This window comes from Phoxinus phoxinus (assembly GCF_949152265.1).
Source record: "Phoxinus phoxinus genome assembly, chromosome: 11".
NCBI lineage: Eukaryota > Metazoa > Chordata > Actinopteri > Cypriniformes > Leuciscidae > Phoxinus > Phoxinus phoxinus.
The window spans coordinates 9,493,083-9,512,845 of NC_136886.1; the positions used below are offsets into that span (position 1 = coordinate 9,493,083).

General features: G+C 40.2%; 1 protein-coding gene across 4 annotated transcripts in view; it reads right to left on the minus strand.

The window, feature by feature from the left end:
• Positions 1-19,763, minus strand: part of srgap3 (SLIT-ROBO Rho GTPase activating protein 3) — a 107,490-nt gene that overhangs the window by 16,698 nt on the left and 71,029 nt on the right. For 2 of the 4 annotated variants that reach the window (XM_079629022.1, XM_079629024.1), the window contains 10 exons: positions 15,493-15,690; positions 14,872-14,956; positions 11,515-11,542; positions 10,019-10,121; positions 8,214-8,274; positions 7,479-7,556; positions 5,871-6,005; positions 5,226-5,331; positions 4,304-4,531; positions 3,614-3,687 (listed from right to left, as the gene is read on the minus strand). In XM_079629022.1, the coding sequence (XP_079485148.1) occupies positions 3,614-3,687; positions 4,304-4,531; positions 5,226-5,331; positions 5,871-6,005; positions 7,479-7,556; positions 8,214-8,274; positions 10,019-10,121; positions 11,515-11,542; positions 14,872-14,956; positions 15,493-15,690 (1,096 nt within the window). Of the gene's footprint in view, positions 1-2,283; positions 2,323-3,613; positions 3,688-4,303; positions 4,532-5,225; positions 5,332-5,870; positions 6,006-7,478; positions 7,557-8,213; positions 8,275-9,469; positions 9,501-10,018; positions 10,122-11,514; positions 11,543-14,871; positions 14,957-15,492; positions 15,691-19,763 lie in introns of all 4 variants that reach the window. The other 2 variants (XM_079629021.1, XM_079629023.1) reach the window with 2 other exon arrangements.

Consider the following 19,763-nt stretch of genomic DNA (forward strand, 5'->3'; position numbering starts at 1 on the left):
CGTTACGCGCGTAAAAGAGGACCAAGTGAAAGAGGCAGAAAAGTAAGGAGTTCGTGCTGCTCAGCTCGGCGTTCACGATGACCGTGACATTTTGGACGGAAACTTTAGCCTGGTGTTCGGAAGCCCCGAGTCCTGGCTGCTAAACAACAAATGGCTTTGATTTCCTTGTGTACTTTTGTAGGAACCTGGTTGTTCTGTCAGTTTTACATGTTGTAAATGTTTAAAAATTGTGTTTTAATAAACTATAAATGTCAAATAAAACTGTGCAAACTCCTTTTTATAAATAAGAAATAAGACGTAATAAGAAAAAGTGCCGTTTATTATACACCTGCACACAGAGTAAGATTATTGATTGCTAATTATAATCGATAAAGTAACATTATATACAGGGACACTTAGTGTATAGACATTGTTTAAATATTTACTCTTTGTACATAAATAATTAAACATGTACATCAACGTTCAAAGTTACAAAATATGCAAGGAAGTAGTTAAAGTGCTACAGCTCTCCAGTCTTTCAGCCGGGCACGCATCCATTGCCATAAGTCCTTAAAGTTGACCTTGGACAGAATGTTTCTGTTGAAGTTAGGGAATGAAGTGAAATGTCTTCCCGGTTGGTGTTTGAAAACTTCGTTCTTGTTTCCGGCCAGTTCCGTCGCATGCCATACGTCACGACCACGCTAGCGATTGGTTGTGACAGATCCAGAGTGACTCAGGGCAGATCCAATAGTTTTGAACTTCAAAAGAGTACCCGCCTACCAGGAAGTTAACGTTTCTCTCTTGAGAGAGGCCAGACTAAGTACTGAAGAGAAATGAAATCGAGCGGAAGTACGCAGGAGGGCGGTGCCAGGCTACTCTTGCATTGCGTGTTCGTTCATTTTGGGGGTGGAGCAATGAAGCGAGGGGTGTGTTTATTAAGAGTGTTACTCAGAAATTGCTTACTGCACCTTAAAGTGGAACAAAGTGCACCTTTAAATAGAAAAACAATCAATGCTCTATTTTTGTGTGATAAAAAATACCAAATCTTAATTGATTAGTTAAAGAGTGAACCCTTTTAGAGAAACTGAAAAAAAATTGGTATGACTTCTTTAATGAGTAGCATGCTGTATGTGTGAGATGGTATCAGCAATGTGGCTGGTGTTTTGGGTTAGCAAGGGAGTGCAGCTCCATCAATCAGTAAATGAAGGGAGCAGGCGCAGGAAGCCCCGTGAGACCTGTTTACTCACCCTGAACAAAGAGTGTGCAAGAGAGAGGGAGAGAAGGAAAACAAACTGATAAAAGCCAAAGGAGGAGGCAATTAAGCAGAGAAAACCAAGGGCTGAAAGAGAGAGATGAAGCGCAAAGATTGCTGAAACTGGGCCGAAAGAGATATTTCCGTCTGCTTCTTCATTTAATATAGCAACGGAAACGTTGCTAGACAATGTTATCATTTATATGTGAGAAATGAAGAGGGTGAGGCGGGGGAGAGGAAAAAAAGCAGAGAGAATGGCTTTTTTTTAAGACCCGGAATCTCACATAACCCTTTATGAATCTGTGCTGCCAGTTTTCATCTTTCTTATCTCCTCATAGCCCACCAGCCAATAAGGATGCACACTGCTTAAAGGGCACACCTCTGATTGGCTGAACTAGATGTCAATCATAATATTCACCAAACACCACAACCTGGTTTGCATGAATAATTTCTTTATTATTTATTTCTTCTTAATCAGTATTTTTGTTGTTTTATGACAATATTTTATTTTACAACAATATTTTGTTGTTGTTTTTTCCCAAAAAAAAAATAATAATAATTAAAGCAAAATTGTACACACAAAAACAAAAATGACAATATGGCTTGGTTTCAGAGAATATGTCATAAATATATATATATATTATTTTATTTTATTTTTGCCCCACTGGCAATTTATTATTAATACTAAAAACAAGAACAAACTATTTACCAAAGGGGGAAGAAAAATCTATTTAATTTGACTACTGACTACTATAGTCACTGAAAGCATGTAACATCTGAGATATTCTTGCTGCTCAAGTAAATGCATTTAATTTTAGGACGGTTAGATGTTTTACTGGAAAACACGACACAAATACAGATTTAAAAGTTTTTAGGAAAAAAAATTAGCGCAGTCAAAGTCTCATATCGGCTGTGGTGGTTATATGAATAATATATATATATATATATTATTCATACAACCACAGCCAATATGAGACTTTGACTGCGCTCATTTTCCCCCCCTCAAAATGTCTAAATCTGTTTTTTTTTTGTTTTGTTTTTTTTAGATCAACCTGAATATGGCCCAGATGTTTCAATGCCAGCTTTGACATCTGATGTCAATTAGGTGTTTGACATGCATGTGCACACACACACACACACACACACACACACACACACACACACACACACACACACACACACACACACACACACACACACACACACAGAGAGAGAAAGGTCAGCCAGTGCACAACACAGCAATGCTAATCAGCACATCATCTTCAAAATTACACAAGGCAAAGCAATTTTTAATTTTTTTAAGAAGCAATATGTTTTCATTTTGATTCTGTTCACTCCAAAGGCTAGCATAAAAATCTGACTGTACTTCTATTGACTAAGCTAAAAAACCTCAAATGCCGATTTCTGCTTCTGATTATTTGTGGTCTCTTAAAGGGGGGGGGTAAAATACTTAGTTTCAGTCAATCTCATGTTAATCTTGAGTACCTATAGAGTAATAGTGCGTCCTTCATATCTCCAAAAAGTCTTTAGTTTCATCATATTTATAAAATAAAAATACAGCTTTCCGATTCTAACCGGAAAAAGCCGAGGTCCTTGATTCTGGGCGTGGGCGGAGCTATAGAGTCAAGCGGGAGCGCCCGGGAAGGTTTGCTTATTATCGATCGTGGTGCGGTAGGCCATATTACTATATATATATATAGTATTTGGTTTGCAAATCCAGCGACGACCTCGGCCTTGTTAATAAAACATTCGTCACTGAAATGACCAGAACACAAAACCGCACTTGCCGAACTCCTTTGCTGTCCCGGAAATACAAACTGCATCCACTGTTCCAGTAACACTGGGTTCTTTGGGAAGCTGAACAAGGTAAACTTTCCCTCACATCCCAAAACACACTTTTTTGGAGACATTCTTGACATCAACCATTCCTATTTAGCGCTGCTGATGATGATTTCCGGTAGTAGCGCGTCGATGCATAGATATTATATAGAGATATATGATGTCTATGCGCCGATGAGCGCGGTCTTTCTCTCCTCTGGTCGACGTGTGCGTGAACGCGCTTTTCCGAGAGCAATGCTCATATAAGGAGTTCCACTCTGGTCTACGTCATTAGATCTACGATAGAAAAAAACCAGCCGAAACGTGTTGCAATCCGGAAGTATGATTTTCAGCACAGAAATTCTCTGTTATTCGTTCAAAATAACTTTTCAAACTTTGGCCATTATTAGCATGAGAATCCATCTCTTTAACACTGTAAACAACTCTGAATACATGAAACACCATTGTACCCCCCCTTTAAGCAATAGAAATGAATACAACATCCTTCCATAAGAGACAATAATAAGAGTATAAAGCAATGAATGAATGCAAAAATGCCTGTACCATCATCGCTTGTGTGTGGTTCGGTGCAGTTGTCTGCTTCATCAATGGTGCCTGGTTCACTGTGAGGGCTGTCACTGTGTGAATATACAAACACAAAGAGAGGGAGACGTTTAAGAGCACAGTAAACACAGTAGCTGCACATGTGATAATGCCAGCATATGAAAAACCTTTGCAATTAGTTTTGCAATGTCACGCCATTAGTTATCAATCCTGTTAGTATCAACTCCATGAAATGGTTTAGAGAGGACTAAAAGCCACAAGAGTCACATTTAGATTTTTTTTTACTTATTTACATTTATTACTAAATATAATCAAAGCAAACCACTTCCATTAAGTACCCCAGAATATCACGTGAAAGCCATGGTATATTAATCTGCTAATCTATTAGAACAATAGTATATATCAAAGAACCATATTATATTTCCATCTGATACCAACCACCACTGTAACGCTACAATCATTTTTGTAAGGGTTCAATCAGATTTTATAACCATCTGTTTTATAAGTTAAAATATTGCTCTTAGCAATAGCTTCCAAAAGTCATCCAAAGGTATTCATCTTCATATGACCTGAGTGCTAAACTCCCCATTCATTTGGAGTAGAGCTCGGTTTAAGCCACAGCTGGATCTAATGGAGAAATTATGACATTCCTCAGTAACAACAAAATCCAGCTAAAATCTCCGAGCTCACCAGTACTCCTCTCCTCCAGTCATGCATTTCTCATAGACAGGGCCGTCCAGCTCTCGCAGACTGGGGAAGATGACTTCATTGTGCATGATGATGGTTTTAATGACCTCATTAACATGAGCCTGGCAGGCCACAGGGTCCTGACCGTCCGGGATGGGCATCAGAGTGGGTCCAAAACAGATGGCAAGGTTATATGGGTCCATCATGTTCTCATCACTGTACTGGGACAGACTAGAAAGATGAAGAGACAGAGAGAAAAATATTTAAATTACATGACGTAACACTGCAGGAGTAACTTTTACAAAAAACTTCCTCTCTTATTCCTGCTGTCTATTTCAATTCATTCATTCATAACTTTATTCCAGAGAATTCATCTTGATGTGCAGTGCATTATCTTTCAACAGAGGAGAGCTCATCTCTCATTGGGAGCTCGCGACTGAAGAAGAAGTGAAGTTCACAGCTGCAAGAGCTGCGGGCACCGACAGCAAATGAAAGGGGGGAGAAGTCAGAAGGAAAACTCATGACGTGAAATCAAATTCTCTGTTTGGTCTGGGGGAGGGTGAGGACAGGAGGCATCAATAAAACGCCAGGAGAAGAGGACAGGTATAGTACAGTACAGACTGATGGCTTTTTTTTCCTGGCGTAAATATCCTCTAAAGCACTCCTTGACAGACATGGTCATAAATTAGACAAGAACAGTGGGGGCTGTTGAATAGCTCTTTGTAAATATAATGAATGTCTTTGCTTGAGACTGCTGCTATTCATATAAATGGTGATTTACTAGGAGATTTACAGTGTAAAGACAGAGAAGCTGTGAAGACAGTGCGGTAACATTATAGATTAGCCTCCCGCTTTTGAGAATGTATGGGCGAGTGTGGTTGTGGATCGGCTGGTTCAAAGTGTGGTACACGAAACGGCCACTTACTGATTGAGAAAAGCAAACAGGTATCTCAAGACAATGATGATGGTGCGAGGAAGGGTGACGATGATCTGCTGGATGTGGTGGGCTCTTTCAGCGGATGACTCAAGCTCTGAAACAAGCAACCGACAAACCAACATTCAAATAAAATGCCTCACAGCTCCACATTCAAAATTTACAAACTGCTTTAAGCTTTGGGGTCGGTATGATTTTTTAAAAATGTTTTTGAAAGAAGACTTTTATGCTCACTAAGGCTGCATTTTTAAATCAAAAATACTGACAGCATTTATTGGAAATATAAATATTTTCAAACAATATAAATATCTTTAATGTCACTTTTGAACAATTGAATGCATTCTTGATTAATAAAAAAAGTATTTAAAAAAAACAATCACAAGTCACAACAACCTGTGTTTAATTTAACATTCTCTTGACAGACATTAAAAAATAAAATAAAAAATTATATATATATATATATATATATATATATATATATATATATATATATATATATATATAAAACTGACTAATTGCTTTGACAAGTTGGAAAGATAAAGCCAAGTTCCAATAAGAGCATACAACAAATAACAGGAATCTATGGAGTAATTTCAGATTGAATCGAGCGTTCCTGCAGCTGAATGCAACACTCACTGATGGTGGAGATCATATCCAGGAAACGCTCCTTAGGGAACAAAGGGTTTTCCAGCCCTCTGAAATACAGCTTAAGAACACCTGCCACTGAGTTGATGTCCTGATCGCTCTGATCATCAACCAGTGGGTCCTCACCTGAAAAAATAATTAAATTAAATAAGTCAGTTAATGAATATATGCAATTTATTAAGAGAGGGTCTACAAAAAAGAATCTAATTCCACTCCTAAATTCCCTATGATATGAATCAGTTGAACATGAACACAAATGTGGGCACTAGCAGACACCTTGATCCACTTAATATTAGGATGCTGATGATTCAATTACCTGTTAAAACATAGCGATTTATCAACAAGATCACTGTACAATTTGTATGAGTGATATTCTTCTGGTACCATTTGTTTACACTGCATCTCACTTGTAGATTAAATATGCGGTCGTCCTCCATATCTGACTAATTATTCCTTTTTTTACATTTATTTTCTTGCAATGATTTAGTCTTTTTTTTCCTTTTCTAATGTTACAATCCGATTTAGACCTTTATGTGGGAAGGGGAATATTGTAAAAAAAAAAATAGATTTTCCTGCTATTGTACTATCTTGTACGTGTTCTTACAATTTACTTAATTAGAAAAAAGGGAAAATATAGCAAACAACCCACACTCTGCATTCTGGGAAATTCTAGGCAGTGAATGTTTCAGTGCAATGGAACGATTTCGATGATGGTAAAGCCCAAGAAATGACACGCTAGGCAGCGTTTCCATTACAGATTTCCGCAAAACTTTTGAGATTTTTTTTCTAAATGTAGACAAAAAAACGATTGAGAAATGACTCTGTTTCCATTAACCGATTTTATGCGACTAAAACTTAATTTTTTCCTCTCGCGATAAGTCATTCCAAAAATCATGGCGACGGATGTTGGTAGGTTTACGTATATCCCAGCCACTGCGCTGGCCATTATTATTAATCGAAGGAGAAGTTATCCAAGCATTAATTTTAAGGAAAGACCCTTATACTTGGAGCGGTTGGCGTTTCTGGGTGTTTCGCCCTCATATCTGCTTCAAGGTCTTGATTGTGGCATATCTTTGAGGTTTAGAATCCAGTATTCTTGTAATTCTTTTGTCTTTTATGAATTTAATAAAGAACTCTGTCTTGTATTCTGTCCAAATACACCGCGTCATCTACGTCAGGTGACTGTAAATGCGCAAAAACTGTTTCCATTGCAGTTTAGCGAAATATTTCTTTTTCGAATTGCCTGAAAAACCACCTCATGCGAGCGTAAAAACTTTTTTTGCGATACATTTACATCTTTCCATTGGGTGTATTTTTAATTCACAATCTCAATTTGCGCAATTTGAAGGGTAATGGAAATGCGGCTTCTGACACCATATGTGAATCTCAAAACCAGGCACATGATTGTCTGTATCTGCAAACATGAGCTAAATGTAGAATCAATTTGTTGAACAGTAAAGCTTTGGTAAATTGAAACCTGCTTTCAAATTGAATTGTATGATGTTATTTTCACCCTCTACTCATAAAACAACATTCACAATTCAGAAAGTACAAAAAAAGAACCGGAAATTAATACAGTTCATCTTTAGGGGGACTAACCTCTTTCAAATGAATTTTTAATATCATTGACTTCCACCTGAGATCCAGGAACTCGGAATATGCCTTGTTGTTGCAGCCCTGGCACAGGAAAATAAATAGAAACATGAGTCGCAAACTTGTCAAGGCATGATATTGCATTATCTTAATTCAAAACAAGATGAGCACAGAAGAAATTGCAACATTTCCCTCTAAGGGATCCTTTATTTTTGGCACATATGAGTTTTGTTAAAGACGTTCCAGTCATTTTCTAAGATTTCACTAGATCCTGAGGGAAAGCCTGATATCTTAAAGCAATAATCTCACAGAAAGAGTAGATTAGGCTCCTGTTAGCAATCTTTGAGGCAGTACAGCGATTTGAGAGTTTATAGCATTATTATTTTCTGCCCTGACATCCATAAACATTTATTGTCTCTAGCAGAATAATAAATCATCTATCCACAGCATATTTAGCAGCCAAACCGATGTCATTCTCTAAATTCTCTGACTTTAGCTTCACCCTGACAGATGGACTTTATATGGAACTTTTTCGAAAGCATCACGGGATCACTAAAACTTACAACAGATGAGTCCTTATTCACATTTGAATCTGTGTCTCTCTGTGGTTCAGAGTGTCGATCGCTCTCTGAATGATAAGGGGCTGTGTTGTTTTTGGAGAGCTCTCTAATGGTTTCCAGTAGCTCCTGAGTCAGCATGTTTATCTGCAATCAATTAGTGACCTTTCCTTGAACCGCTTACCATATAGATTAATGTATCGAATACAGCTCTCCACCACCAGAGGAATGGGTTGACCTGAATCCTGAAAGACAACAATCATTACAAAATGGCACCAGTTGTAAAGCAGCGGCTGAGATTTAAAGGGATAGTTCACCAAAATATGACAATTCTGTCATTATTTACTCTCTCATGTCATCCCAAACCTGTAAACTTTTCTCTTTCAGGAAAAACAAAATATAATATTTTAAATATTATTTTTTCTGTACATAAAATGCACGTCAAATAATTGACCCAATTAACTTTCATTTTATGGCCAATTATTTTATTTTTTTCGTGCTCTGCAGAAGAAAGAAAGTCAAACATTGTCAGTAAATGATGACAAAAGTGAACTTTATTTTAGGTGAACTATCCCATTAAAGGTGCACCTGCACATTTCCCCCTCATTTAAAAGAAAAGTATTAATAATAGTAGCTAAAATTATGATTAATATCACATACAATCATGATAATGTTGTATTTTACATGGAGCCAGTCACATCATTGGGCCATTACTATACCATTACTCTGTAATTCATATTATTGGACATACTTTCTTGTGGAATATGAATATAGAATTAAAACCGCTTTTTCAAGGCCAATGCTATGATTTTTTGTATCTCATGTGAGTGTACATTATTTAAATTTCATTGTGTATAGTGCTGTCATTTCGATTAATTGCGAATAATCACATCTAACATAAAAGTTTGTGTGTGTGTGTGGGTATATACATTTATACACACACATATCATATATTTACTTTATTTAATATATAACTTTATGTTAGATGCGATTAATCACGATTAATTGATTTGACAGCACTAATCGTGAATTAATATAATATATTTAAATTAATATATTTGTGTATCAATATGTGCAGAACTTGGCAAAAACTGCTTGGTGCACCTTTAAGAAAGTAACAGTTTTTGAAATGCTTCAAAAACAAGTAATATATCCACAAAATAAAAAAGGTAGTTTTTTTTGGTTGTTTTAGTACAGAAAAAAGCAAAGCATTAAGCATGTCTGTCCTCGAGAGCTTTACACAATAGAAAAAAATTATTAAAAGTTCAGCCAAGGCTGCTGGTAGAAACTCATCCAAGGTTGCTACAGAAAGCTCATTAGAATTTCTCTTTGAACTCTTGTGGAAAGAAACAAAGACAAGCCATTTGTCTAAGCAAATGTATTACAGCAGCCTTATCTGAAAGGTAAAGACCGTCCATGGCTGGCCCTATTCTACAGTACCTGATTGCGGGTACGAGCATTCCGTCTTCCCCTAGGACACAAAGCAGCGTAGAGCAGAGCAGAGGAGTGAAAGAGGTGAGAAAAATCACAGTTAGAGAGGAAGGGACGACAGAATTGCCATGGAGACGACAGTGTCGTTGTGGTGACTGGGTGGAATAGCATTAGGACGGCTGCTGGAATGGCTTGAGATGCAGTAAAGGGAGACATGTGGAGAACGTGATGCCCTTCAGTTCATTTTCTCTGCTATTTAAAATGTATTTTTAAACAAAATAGTTTAAAAGTTTAATGGGTAATCGACCACTTAATTGCGTAAATTATGCACCAAGGCAGTTGCTTAACAACTAATGGGCCCTGCTGAGTCTCTATTTAGGCAGGAGAGCATCAGCCACCACCCTTATCATCTGCATCATCGCCACCTGGCAAAAGACGGAAATTTACAGAAGCAAATAGAGGGTGTGAGAGCATGAGTCAGTCAGAAAAGATAGACAGAGGTTCAGCCATCCCTCCAGCCCACCAGAGGGCACTGTTAGCACCAAAGTCAGTGGGTACCTTAATGAAACTCTCCATATTGCCATTAAACAGCTTATGGTTATAGATGGAACGAGGCCTTGGTTTCCGCAATTTCTGTGGTTTCGGGGGAAGGGTTGGGGGTCTGAGGAATGGAGATGGTTAGATGGAACAAAAACACAAGGAAAATTCCCTCTGAATCACATACGTATATCAAAGACCTTAAATCTATATAGCGCAACCCTTTCCTGTCTACACAATCGTGCCATTAACTCTTGCATATGTCTCAGTGGAGGAAACAGCCGATAATGAAGGGTTTAAATAAGCAACAGGCATTAATTGTTGTTCTTTAAAAGATCGTAATTACATCCTAATGCTTTTGACCTCAAATTAACCGATAACAACTGCAGGGAGTTTTCTATTCCCTGTAGGAGCACTGAATCGGGCCCTTATTGAAACAATTGCTGTTGTGACAGATTGGTAAATAAATGCAATCAAAGTCAAACATGACATGGCTCTGTACTTTGGCTGTAAACCTGAGGGCATAGCGCAAGCTGTTGTTTATATTTACTTGCGTGATTAATCATTAACAGAGAAGGGCGAGTTGGATGTTTTCAACGGAATTAGAGTCCATAGAGAATCTATGCATGCTTAAGTATAGACATTGTGACCAAATACCACTTCACTTTATTGTTTAGGTCTGAAACAGTGTATTCAAGTATGTGGATACATATGCTACTAGCTACGCAAGTACAATTTTATATGTTGCCGCAACAACATATGTGCCAGCCAAGCATTCGCAGCTACATAATTGCGTAATAGCATAGGTCTCATTTTAAAATATGAGTAAAGGGCATATGATTATCAATGGCAACACTGCTAGATGTCATCCAACTGAGAGGTCAGAACAGGTCTGCATCTGTTTACCAGGAAGGCTCTATTCTCAGCATTCTCAGACTGTCAGAGGACATTCTGGATAACCCAGCATGAGTTGAGCCCCTGCCAGTGACAGCTTGAGGACAAGTCCCCTTTTGACCGCTGAGAAATATCAAAAAAAGTTTTATTTTTCCTCTCTTGCTTTTACTAGAGCTTGTTATGTGATTGAGAGTCTGTTTTATCAGATGACCCTGACAAATAATGTGTTTTTTCTCTTTTTAGTCTAAAAAAATACCATAAAAAGATTTGTGATTGTGATCAAATAACTTTTTTTTTTTTTTCATTTAAAACAATAATAATGGATATTGATAATGAATATGGATGAGAAGTACTGTATAATTACTGAATCTTCATGACCCCATGAATTCTTTAATGACCCCATGGCTTGACAAGTTTTAATTAGACATAAATCTTTGGATATTGTAGCAAAAGCAAGCTAAGAGAATATCTTCGATCTTAAAAGCGAAGGTTCCAAAAGGGGTTCTTCACAGCAATGCAATCTAAAAAATTAAGATTCCAAAAGGGAGATTCCACAGATGCCAATTAAGAACCTTTATTTTGTTTCTGAAAAGTGGGAATTTCATCATCATAAAAACTCTTACCTTGTAGTTCCACATTCGGCTCTTTCTCCTGAAAATGAGAGATAAAAGAGGGAGGAGTCAGAAATGTCATTATTAGTATGATCTCATGCACTGGGTTCTAAAGCGCGGTCAGAGTGTAGTGAGGGCTATCGTGAGACTGGCCAACACTATTGAAGGCAAGATGAATGGGTTAGCAGCCACACTGCGCTTGAGACAAAGAGGAGCACTGGTCACCGTAGAAACCTCGGAAGGGCCCTGCGGGGTGTCAGACGGTCACATAAGGGAACTAAAAGAGGCTAAATGAGTGTGTGTTTGTATTTGTGTGTATGAGGGTATGTAAAGAGTGGGTGTGCATCAAGGGATTCATTTCACACTGGTGACACTGAGCGAAAGCTGTGTCAGCTCACTAAGTTCTTTGTCCCGATATTCAGTGCGCCCAAAAGGGTTCCCTGGTATCGCAACGATACAAACAATGAAAAATATACACGCCCACAAACCAAAACACACAGGAATGTCACAAAAATCCAAGATTATGCAAGAATGTTAAATCCTAAATGTCAGTTTGGTGAAAAATTTGTAAAAAATGCCCCAAATTACACATCTCAAGTAGGGATGGCCCGATACCACTTTTTCCAGGCCGAGTCCGATACCGATACTTTCATTTTTGGTACTCGTCGATACCGATACCGTAACCGATACCTGTATTTTTATTTTCAATTAATTTAATTCATGCATTTGTCATTTTTAAATGTATTGGTAGAGAAACCAAAAGAATGTCAAATCATATTTGTTTATTAAATGTAAACTTAATTTGTTCATCAAATATATTTAATGCACTGCATATTCATTACTGTATAAATTAAATATAGATGGATCTTTTTGTGAAGTTACAAAAAAAGGTAGCCTATTTAGTCAAGAGATAATCCTTTGTCTGGTTAACATTAAAACACAGCAGCAGATTAATTCAACTCCTGCCCCTTTAAGACCGAACGCACGGACCCCATTTGAATTATACTGTCTACGTTCACTTGACATATAATATACTTTGTTTACTAGGATACTCGCCAAGACGGGCGTTTTTACATAGTTTTGTGTGAATTCATCCGTACAAGCGCAATAGTGAAAGAATTCCACTCAGTGTTCGCGCGCTGTCTGAGGCGATGGTTTTCGGGGCGCGCGCTTTGGATGTTTGAAGTTCATGTAACTTCTTGACCTGCAAATGTCCTGTAATAATGTCGTTAAACATAAATAAGGTAACAGTTCATGTTTTACTTACATATACGATTTAGTTTTAATCCAAATATACGTGCCAAATGAACGATCAGCAATCCAGCATTCAACAGAAGTGCGCGCTCTCTCTCTCTCTCTCTCTCTCTCTCTGGTCAGTTAATGTTAATAATAAGCTACATGTCTCGTTTTACTTTCTTTGCCATTGACATCCGACTGAAGTGAACTACAAACTTTCCACTGACGTCTGATGCGCTCGACCAGCTCGCGCTTCGGTGCCGCGGCGCGCTCAATCCACGGCGCGTTTTTCTCTTATCAGCTCGCGCACCACAGCTATATAGGCGTTACTATTTTGTTTAATATTTCACTAATATGATACATTTACTTCATAGACAGCCTTATTTTTTATCCCCATTATACTTTCTGTTGTCAGTGCTTCTTTGTCTGGACACAAACACTGTACACACGCTGCCTGGTATCGGTTGTTGGTATCGGGGCGCTTTTACGAGTACGAGTATGAGTACATGAGCTCAGTATCGGGCCGATACCCGATACTGGTATCGGTATCGGGCCATCCCTAATCTCAAGAGCACCTGCCTTTAACGCAGATCAAGTTTTTTTCAATTCTGAAACGCCATGTAATGAGGTGGAACCACTAATGTTTTTACATGGGTCCTGTAGTGATCTGAAGTGGCCCCTCAAATCATTTCATTTCACTAAATCTGCATATCAAATGGAGTGGTTCCCATGTGCATTTGCTTTGCCCTTTAAAATCATTTCAAAAACTGAAAGGCTTTTTGTCTTGCCAGCTGAGAGGTTAAAAAAAGAATCTCAATCCTTTCCAAACACGTTTCTGGATAGCGGTTAGGGAGGATCTGGTTTACCTACAGGACAGTCACAAACAGAGACAGTTTATTCTTCTACATCACTCATTCAAATGATAAGCGTGAGCATTTAAGCCAGGTGGCTGGCGCCATGGCAACCCTTGATAACATTAATGGAGAGAATTAGATGTGCCAAGCTAATTGGCTTAATGGATTGAGGGTCAATTAGGTGAATAATTTAAAAACAAGGGCGGTACCTGCTGCAACCAAATGTGATAAACTCATGTATATGCAGCATACGCACTAACTAACGCACACATCTTGGCTAGCCTCGAGTGTCTGGTTTTTACTCAGACGAAGAGGTGAAGTGTAATTGAGCACACAGTCTGGTGAGGGGAAAAGGCCAGGACTGGTCAGCTATCATATACATAGATGGCTGGACTCAGCTGGGGCGTCCCACAGTGTGCCGTCATTAGATTATGAGCTGCCGCACAGGCAGCTGCTGAAATTCCCCCCCTGGTGCCACTAGCTGATTGATTGGGCGTAAACTGCCCGTAACAGAAGTGACAAGAAGCCTTATGGGAAATCTGGCCATGAAAGAAGGGTCTCTATAATCATCTGACAACAAAAGGGCTCAGACTTAAAGGAATATTCAAGGTAATTTTTAACTAAATTAAAATACTTATCAGTTCGTAAAAACAAATAGGAAGCACGTTTACACCAATACAAGCACAAAGACAGTTTAGCTTTTTTTGTTAAATCACTTAAATGGATTCTTCAAAACACTGATTATTAGATAACAACATTTCAGTCAAAGATTTTCTTGAGGCATTTGCTTCAAAACGGTCTTTGACTGAAACATTATTAATTGCCTGAATTGCATTGGTATCTAATAAATTAACAAAATCTACAACAGTGTTTTATCTGTCCCCCCTCCCCCTCCAGTTTTAGTGTGTCAATACAATGCTTGTTTTAATTGTTTCTCCAATTTTTATTAACAAACTACATGTAGGTCTAAATTGACTACGGCGATACACTGTGGGATATGGGTGTGAAACGTACTGTAAACATTAGGTCGAAAAGTAGATGCAAAAAGAATTTTCACTAGTAGTCTGGTCTTAAACTTTTAGATATCACTTCTGTATATCTTGTCCAATTATCCGAGAACCATTCATTAGATAAAAACTTCTTGAACTCGCTGTGCAGCTACAACTTTCAATTTTGTACCCAACAGTGACCAAATTTGCAATTAACTGCCAGAGGCTTAGCTGACACTCAGCATTTCCAGAGAGCACAGAGAAACTTATTTAATAAACAGACAACTCACCTTCCCCCAGAGTCTGTTTCAGAAGGTCATGCTTGGCCTGCAGCTTAATGATGAGGTTACTGCCGTTCAGGTACTCCTTGAATTTCTGCGACACAGATGAAGGCGTCAGTGAGCTAATGATTTTAATGGGATGTGACTAAAACTGGGAGTGATGTGTGCTGTGGGCAACAAAGAACAGATTTCGCTGAACTTTGCACGCTGCAAATTCAATCTGTTCCGATAGGAGGGTTTAATTTCCGTCTCATTGGTGAGGCATATGCCTTGTCACGAATGTTTTGCAGATTCATGTGTGATGACTGAGTTTGGATAGATAGGACAGTCTGAGTAGACTTTCATATCAGTGTTTGCAGAGACAATTCTGACGAGAACCATGTATTAAAAGATCTACTGATAGTCCAGAGATCTTGAGGACCAAGACTTCATCTTAGAAATGGAAGATATCGGGTTTTGCCCTCTTATGACTGAAATAACTAATACTTAGGATTGCCAAGCGAATAAAAATTGAATGAATTACATATGTCAATAACTTAAATCATATATTACTATATACGTCATATAAAAATGGCCTAAAAATAAAAAGCGTACTGGTGGGCCCAATGCTTATGGTCTGAGAAAACTCACAGTGAAATAAAAGACTTCTGTCTCCTGCTGATTGGCTCGTCTCTTAGCAATGTTTAACTTGCTCATGTAACTCTCGGAAGCCACGGATTTAATGGACTCTGTGGATCGGCTGTGCTGGAAGGCGTCTGACACATCAAAGTCCTCAACTGTCAGCATGTCTTGTAAGGTCTGCATGGTGGCATCCAAGGTCTTGCGTACCTAATTAAAGCATAGCAGGGTGAGACTCAGTGAGGTGAAGAAAAAATGAGTATGGACTTTTAGAATATAAGTTACAAGAGATTTCAACATTGATAAGAAATGTTTCTTAAGCACGAAATCAGCATATTAGAATGATTTCTGAAGGATGTGACACTGAAGACTGGAGTGATGATGCTGAAAACTGTCACATGAATAAATTACACTTTAAAAAATATTCAAGTATAGAAAACAGATATTTTCAATTTATAATAATTTCACAATATTACTGCTTTACTGTAATTTTAAGCAAATAAATGAAGCCTTGGTGGGCGTAAGGGACTTACATAAAATCTTACTGACCACAAACTTTTGAATGGTAGTGTATATTTCTGGACGCCTGACAGTGACGTAAATAAAATGGAATGACATTTTTTAATCTTGGAAGCATCCATTTAGAATAGGTTTAAAATTATACCTAAATCAGTAATGTTTCACACCATATTCCATGGTTTTCCAGCAAAAGTCTGTTTATGTATTTATAGCAATCATGTAGCTTGTTTCTGTCTCAAAGCAAAAAATAATAAGTTTGAAAATAAGAAAAAAATCTGAAAATACATAAATTCCTTTTAAATTTTTTATGAGGCAGAAAGAGGCTTCCACAGTCAGTTTCTTTAAAAAAAGAAAAATTTTAATGAAAAATATTATTATGCTATAAAACATATGTTCTGACATCTAAAAAATGTTGGTTAAATTGTTATTTATCATGTTGTTGTCATATAATGCTGGCAGGGCAAGAAAAAAACAATAAAATACTGTCCCGATCAAGCCATCAGGAGAAAAAAACTTTATTGTGGGAACTTCTATAATAACGTTCCCTTTCGAGGGAACTCGCGATGCGTCGATGACGCTTTGGGAACGCGTACAGCGTGAACGTGTCTGAAGCAGCTGTGTCAACTTAGTCCAAAGGAATGAATGAATGAGCGCCACGTGCGGGTGACGTCATGACCAGGATACAAAAGCGCACCCGGTGAAACCGGCACTTCAGCTTTTTTGCCTCAGCAAACAATCTGTGTACTGACTGTCTGTCTATTTACTGTTGTCTGTGATTTATATATATATATATATCTTAGGAATATGGCGAAACAATTATACAGGCTGTGTGCTTCTCCCTGCCCGCGTTATTTAACGGGTGGGGACACACACGAGCTGTGTGTAATGTGTTTGGGAGTGGAGCATGCGGTGTCAGCCTTCGAGGGGGCTGATTGCCAGCATTGTGAGATGCTTCCGCTTCGCATGCTCCGCTCCCGTCTGTCACTCTTCGAGGAGAGTGGTCAGGCTCGCGATCCTCAGGGTGCAGGACCCGCTGTTGCCGAGGCAGCACGGAGAATGCATTCCTGGGGATCGCAAAAGGATCTCTCAGAAGGGTTGGAGACGGGTCCGAGGACCTTATCTCCTTCCTGTCCTGGGAGATCCAGCGCTCTCTCTCTGGTGTCGGAAGCCCGCTCTGCGGCTTCTTCTGCCCGGGTAGAGAGCCCCATGCTTCAGTGCTCTAGCTCCGTGGAGGTAGATGTACTAAGCATTGGCAGTGACACAATCACTGGAGAAGGGGACTCGCCATCCTCTTCTCCAGCATATGAGGAGCTGGTGGAAGTGATAACTCGTGCTGTGGATAAATTACATATTGCATGGCCAGCCGAGAAAAGGGGCGCTCGTCCGAAAAGCAAATTAGACGAGCGTTTCTTATCTTCTAATATTTCGCTTCCACCACGAGGTCTTCCATTTTTTCCTGATCTTCACAGTGAGCTGTCTAGATCTTGGGATAAACCGTATTCTTCTCGGCTCTTTAGTCCTCAAGTTCATATTTATTCGGGGATTAGAGGGCTGAGAGAGCATGGTTACGAGTCGATGCCTCGGGCTGAACAGACGCTCGCGAGTTATCTGTCACCCGGTTCAGCATCGTCTCTGGAGACCTCGGCTTTGCCCACTAAGCCATTAAAAACGACATCTACATTAGTGGGCAAAGCATATACGGCAGCAGGTCAGGCTGGAGCGTGTCCGCACACTATGGCACTGCTCCAGGCATATCAGGCTGATCTGCTGGGGGATTTGGATAAAAGTGAGGGAGTTGGTCCCGAGGAGGTTCGAGAACTTCGTCGGGCCACAGATTTATCTCTCAGGGCTACTAAGGAGACCGCCAGAGCAATTGGGCGGTCTATGGCAGCCCTTGTAGCCACTGAGAGGCACCTCTGGCTGAATCTGGCAGATTTAAAAGACAAAGACCGTGCTTTTCTGCTTGATGCTCCTGTCGAGCCTTCTGGTCTCTTCGGCGACTCCGTCAATTCGGTCGTCGATAGATTCCAGGAGGCTAAGAAGCAGTCAGAGGCGTTTAAAAAATTTCTCCCTCGCCGAGTCCAACCCCCTGGGGCTGCTGTGCGTGAGCAGTCCCAGCCGTCAGGCTCCTCATATAGAGGTCAGCAAAAGGAGAGTGTTGCGTCTCGTGCACCTCCGCAAAAATACTGGAAGCAGACGCAACACTCTCAGTCGAAGTCTTCGAAGCCGAAACCGGATCTGAGGACCGTTCTTCAGGCTAAGAAGGCTCAAAAGAAAGGGTCTTGATGCCAATGGCGTCAGACCAGTGAGGGCAGCCCCACCCGGGGGTGCAGCGGGTCACACCTCGGTATACGGTGTCCGTTCCACCTCGGTGTCCTCAGGGGACCAGTCTGCCAACCCCGCCACCCTTGGTGCTTCGGGGCGCAGTGGTTCCCAGCGAATGTCTGGCTCAATGTCGACCCGACATTGCGTCGGACATGAACCTTCTGAGGGGGGTAAAAAAAAAAAAAATAAAAAAAAAAAAAAATAAAGTCAGTTCGGGTAGTTCCTGCCGGTATGTTTCAGGTCCCCGAGTTGAGTGTCTCAGTTACACCAGAGACCAGCCCCGAGGGGCTGGTTCCCTTAGTAGAATTTCTGTCAGAGTGAAAGATCCTGCCAAATATTTCTCAATGGGTCCTGCATATAGTAGAGAAAGGATATAGAATTCAGTGAATTCGGTTCTCGTCCTTCTCGCTACAACGGGGTGTTGCTCACGTTAGTGCGTCCCGAGCAGGCTCTGGTGATGGAGCAAGAGGTGAAAGCTCTGTTAGCCAGGGAGGCTATAGAGCAGGTGTATCCACCCGACAGGGAATCGGGTTTTTACAGCCGCTATTTCATTGTTCCGAAAAGGATGGGGGGTTGCGTCCCATTTTTAGATTTGTGACTCAAATCAGATCCGAGGACTGGTTTGTTACAATAGATCTGAAAGACGCTTACTTCCATATCTCCATCCTCCCTCAGCACAGGAAGTTCCTGAGGTTTTCTTTCGGGGGCAAAGAATACCATTATCGGGTACTTCCGTTCGGTCTAGCACTATCATCCCGCAAGTTCACGAAATGCGTAGATGCAGCTCTGGCCTCGCCAGGCTGCAGGGTACGTATTCTGAACTACATAGACGACTGGCTGATTCTAGCGGAATCAGAGCAGTTAGCGGTTCGGCACCGAGGTGTTGTTCTCGCTTATATGTGGTGGGGTTGGGGCTCAAACGCCAAGAAGAGTGTGCTGTCTCCATTTCAGAGGACCACTTTTCTTGGTGTGGTATGGGATTCAGTCACGATGCGGGCTGTTCTATCGCCCGCTTGTGTAGCTGCTATCCTTACAGCCACGAAAGAGCTAAAGCTAGGCCAGTCACGCACTGTAAAACAGTTCGAGGACTGTTGGGCCTCATGGCAGCGGCGTCCAATGTGATACCCTTTGGCCTGCTGTACATGAGACCTTTTGCAGTGGTGGCCCAGGACCAGAGGGTTCTCCCCGAGGGGAAACCCACTTCGGGTAATCAAGATCACGCGGCGGTTCTCCGCGCCTTGGTTATGTGGAGGAAACATTGGTTCCTGTCCCGGGGTCGGTGTTGGGAGCTCTTTGTCATCGAGTTGTATCTCGACAGATGCTTCCCTCACTGGCTGGGGAGCGGTAATGGAAGGCCGCTCAGCTCAGGGTCTGTGGAGGAGTCATCATCTCTCTTGGCACATAAATTGCCTGGGGATGATGGCCGTTTTCAATGCGTT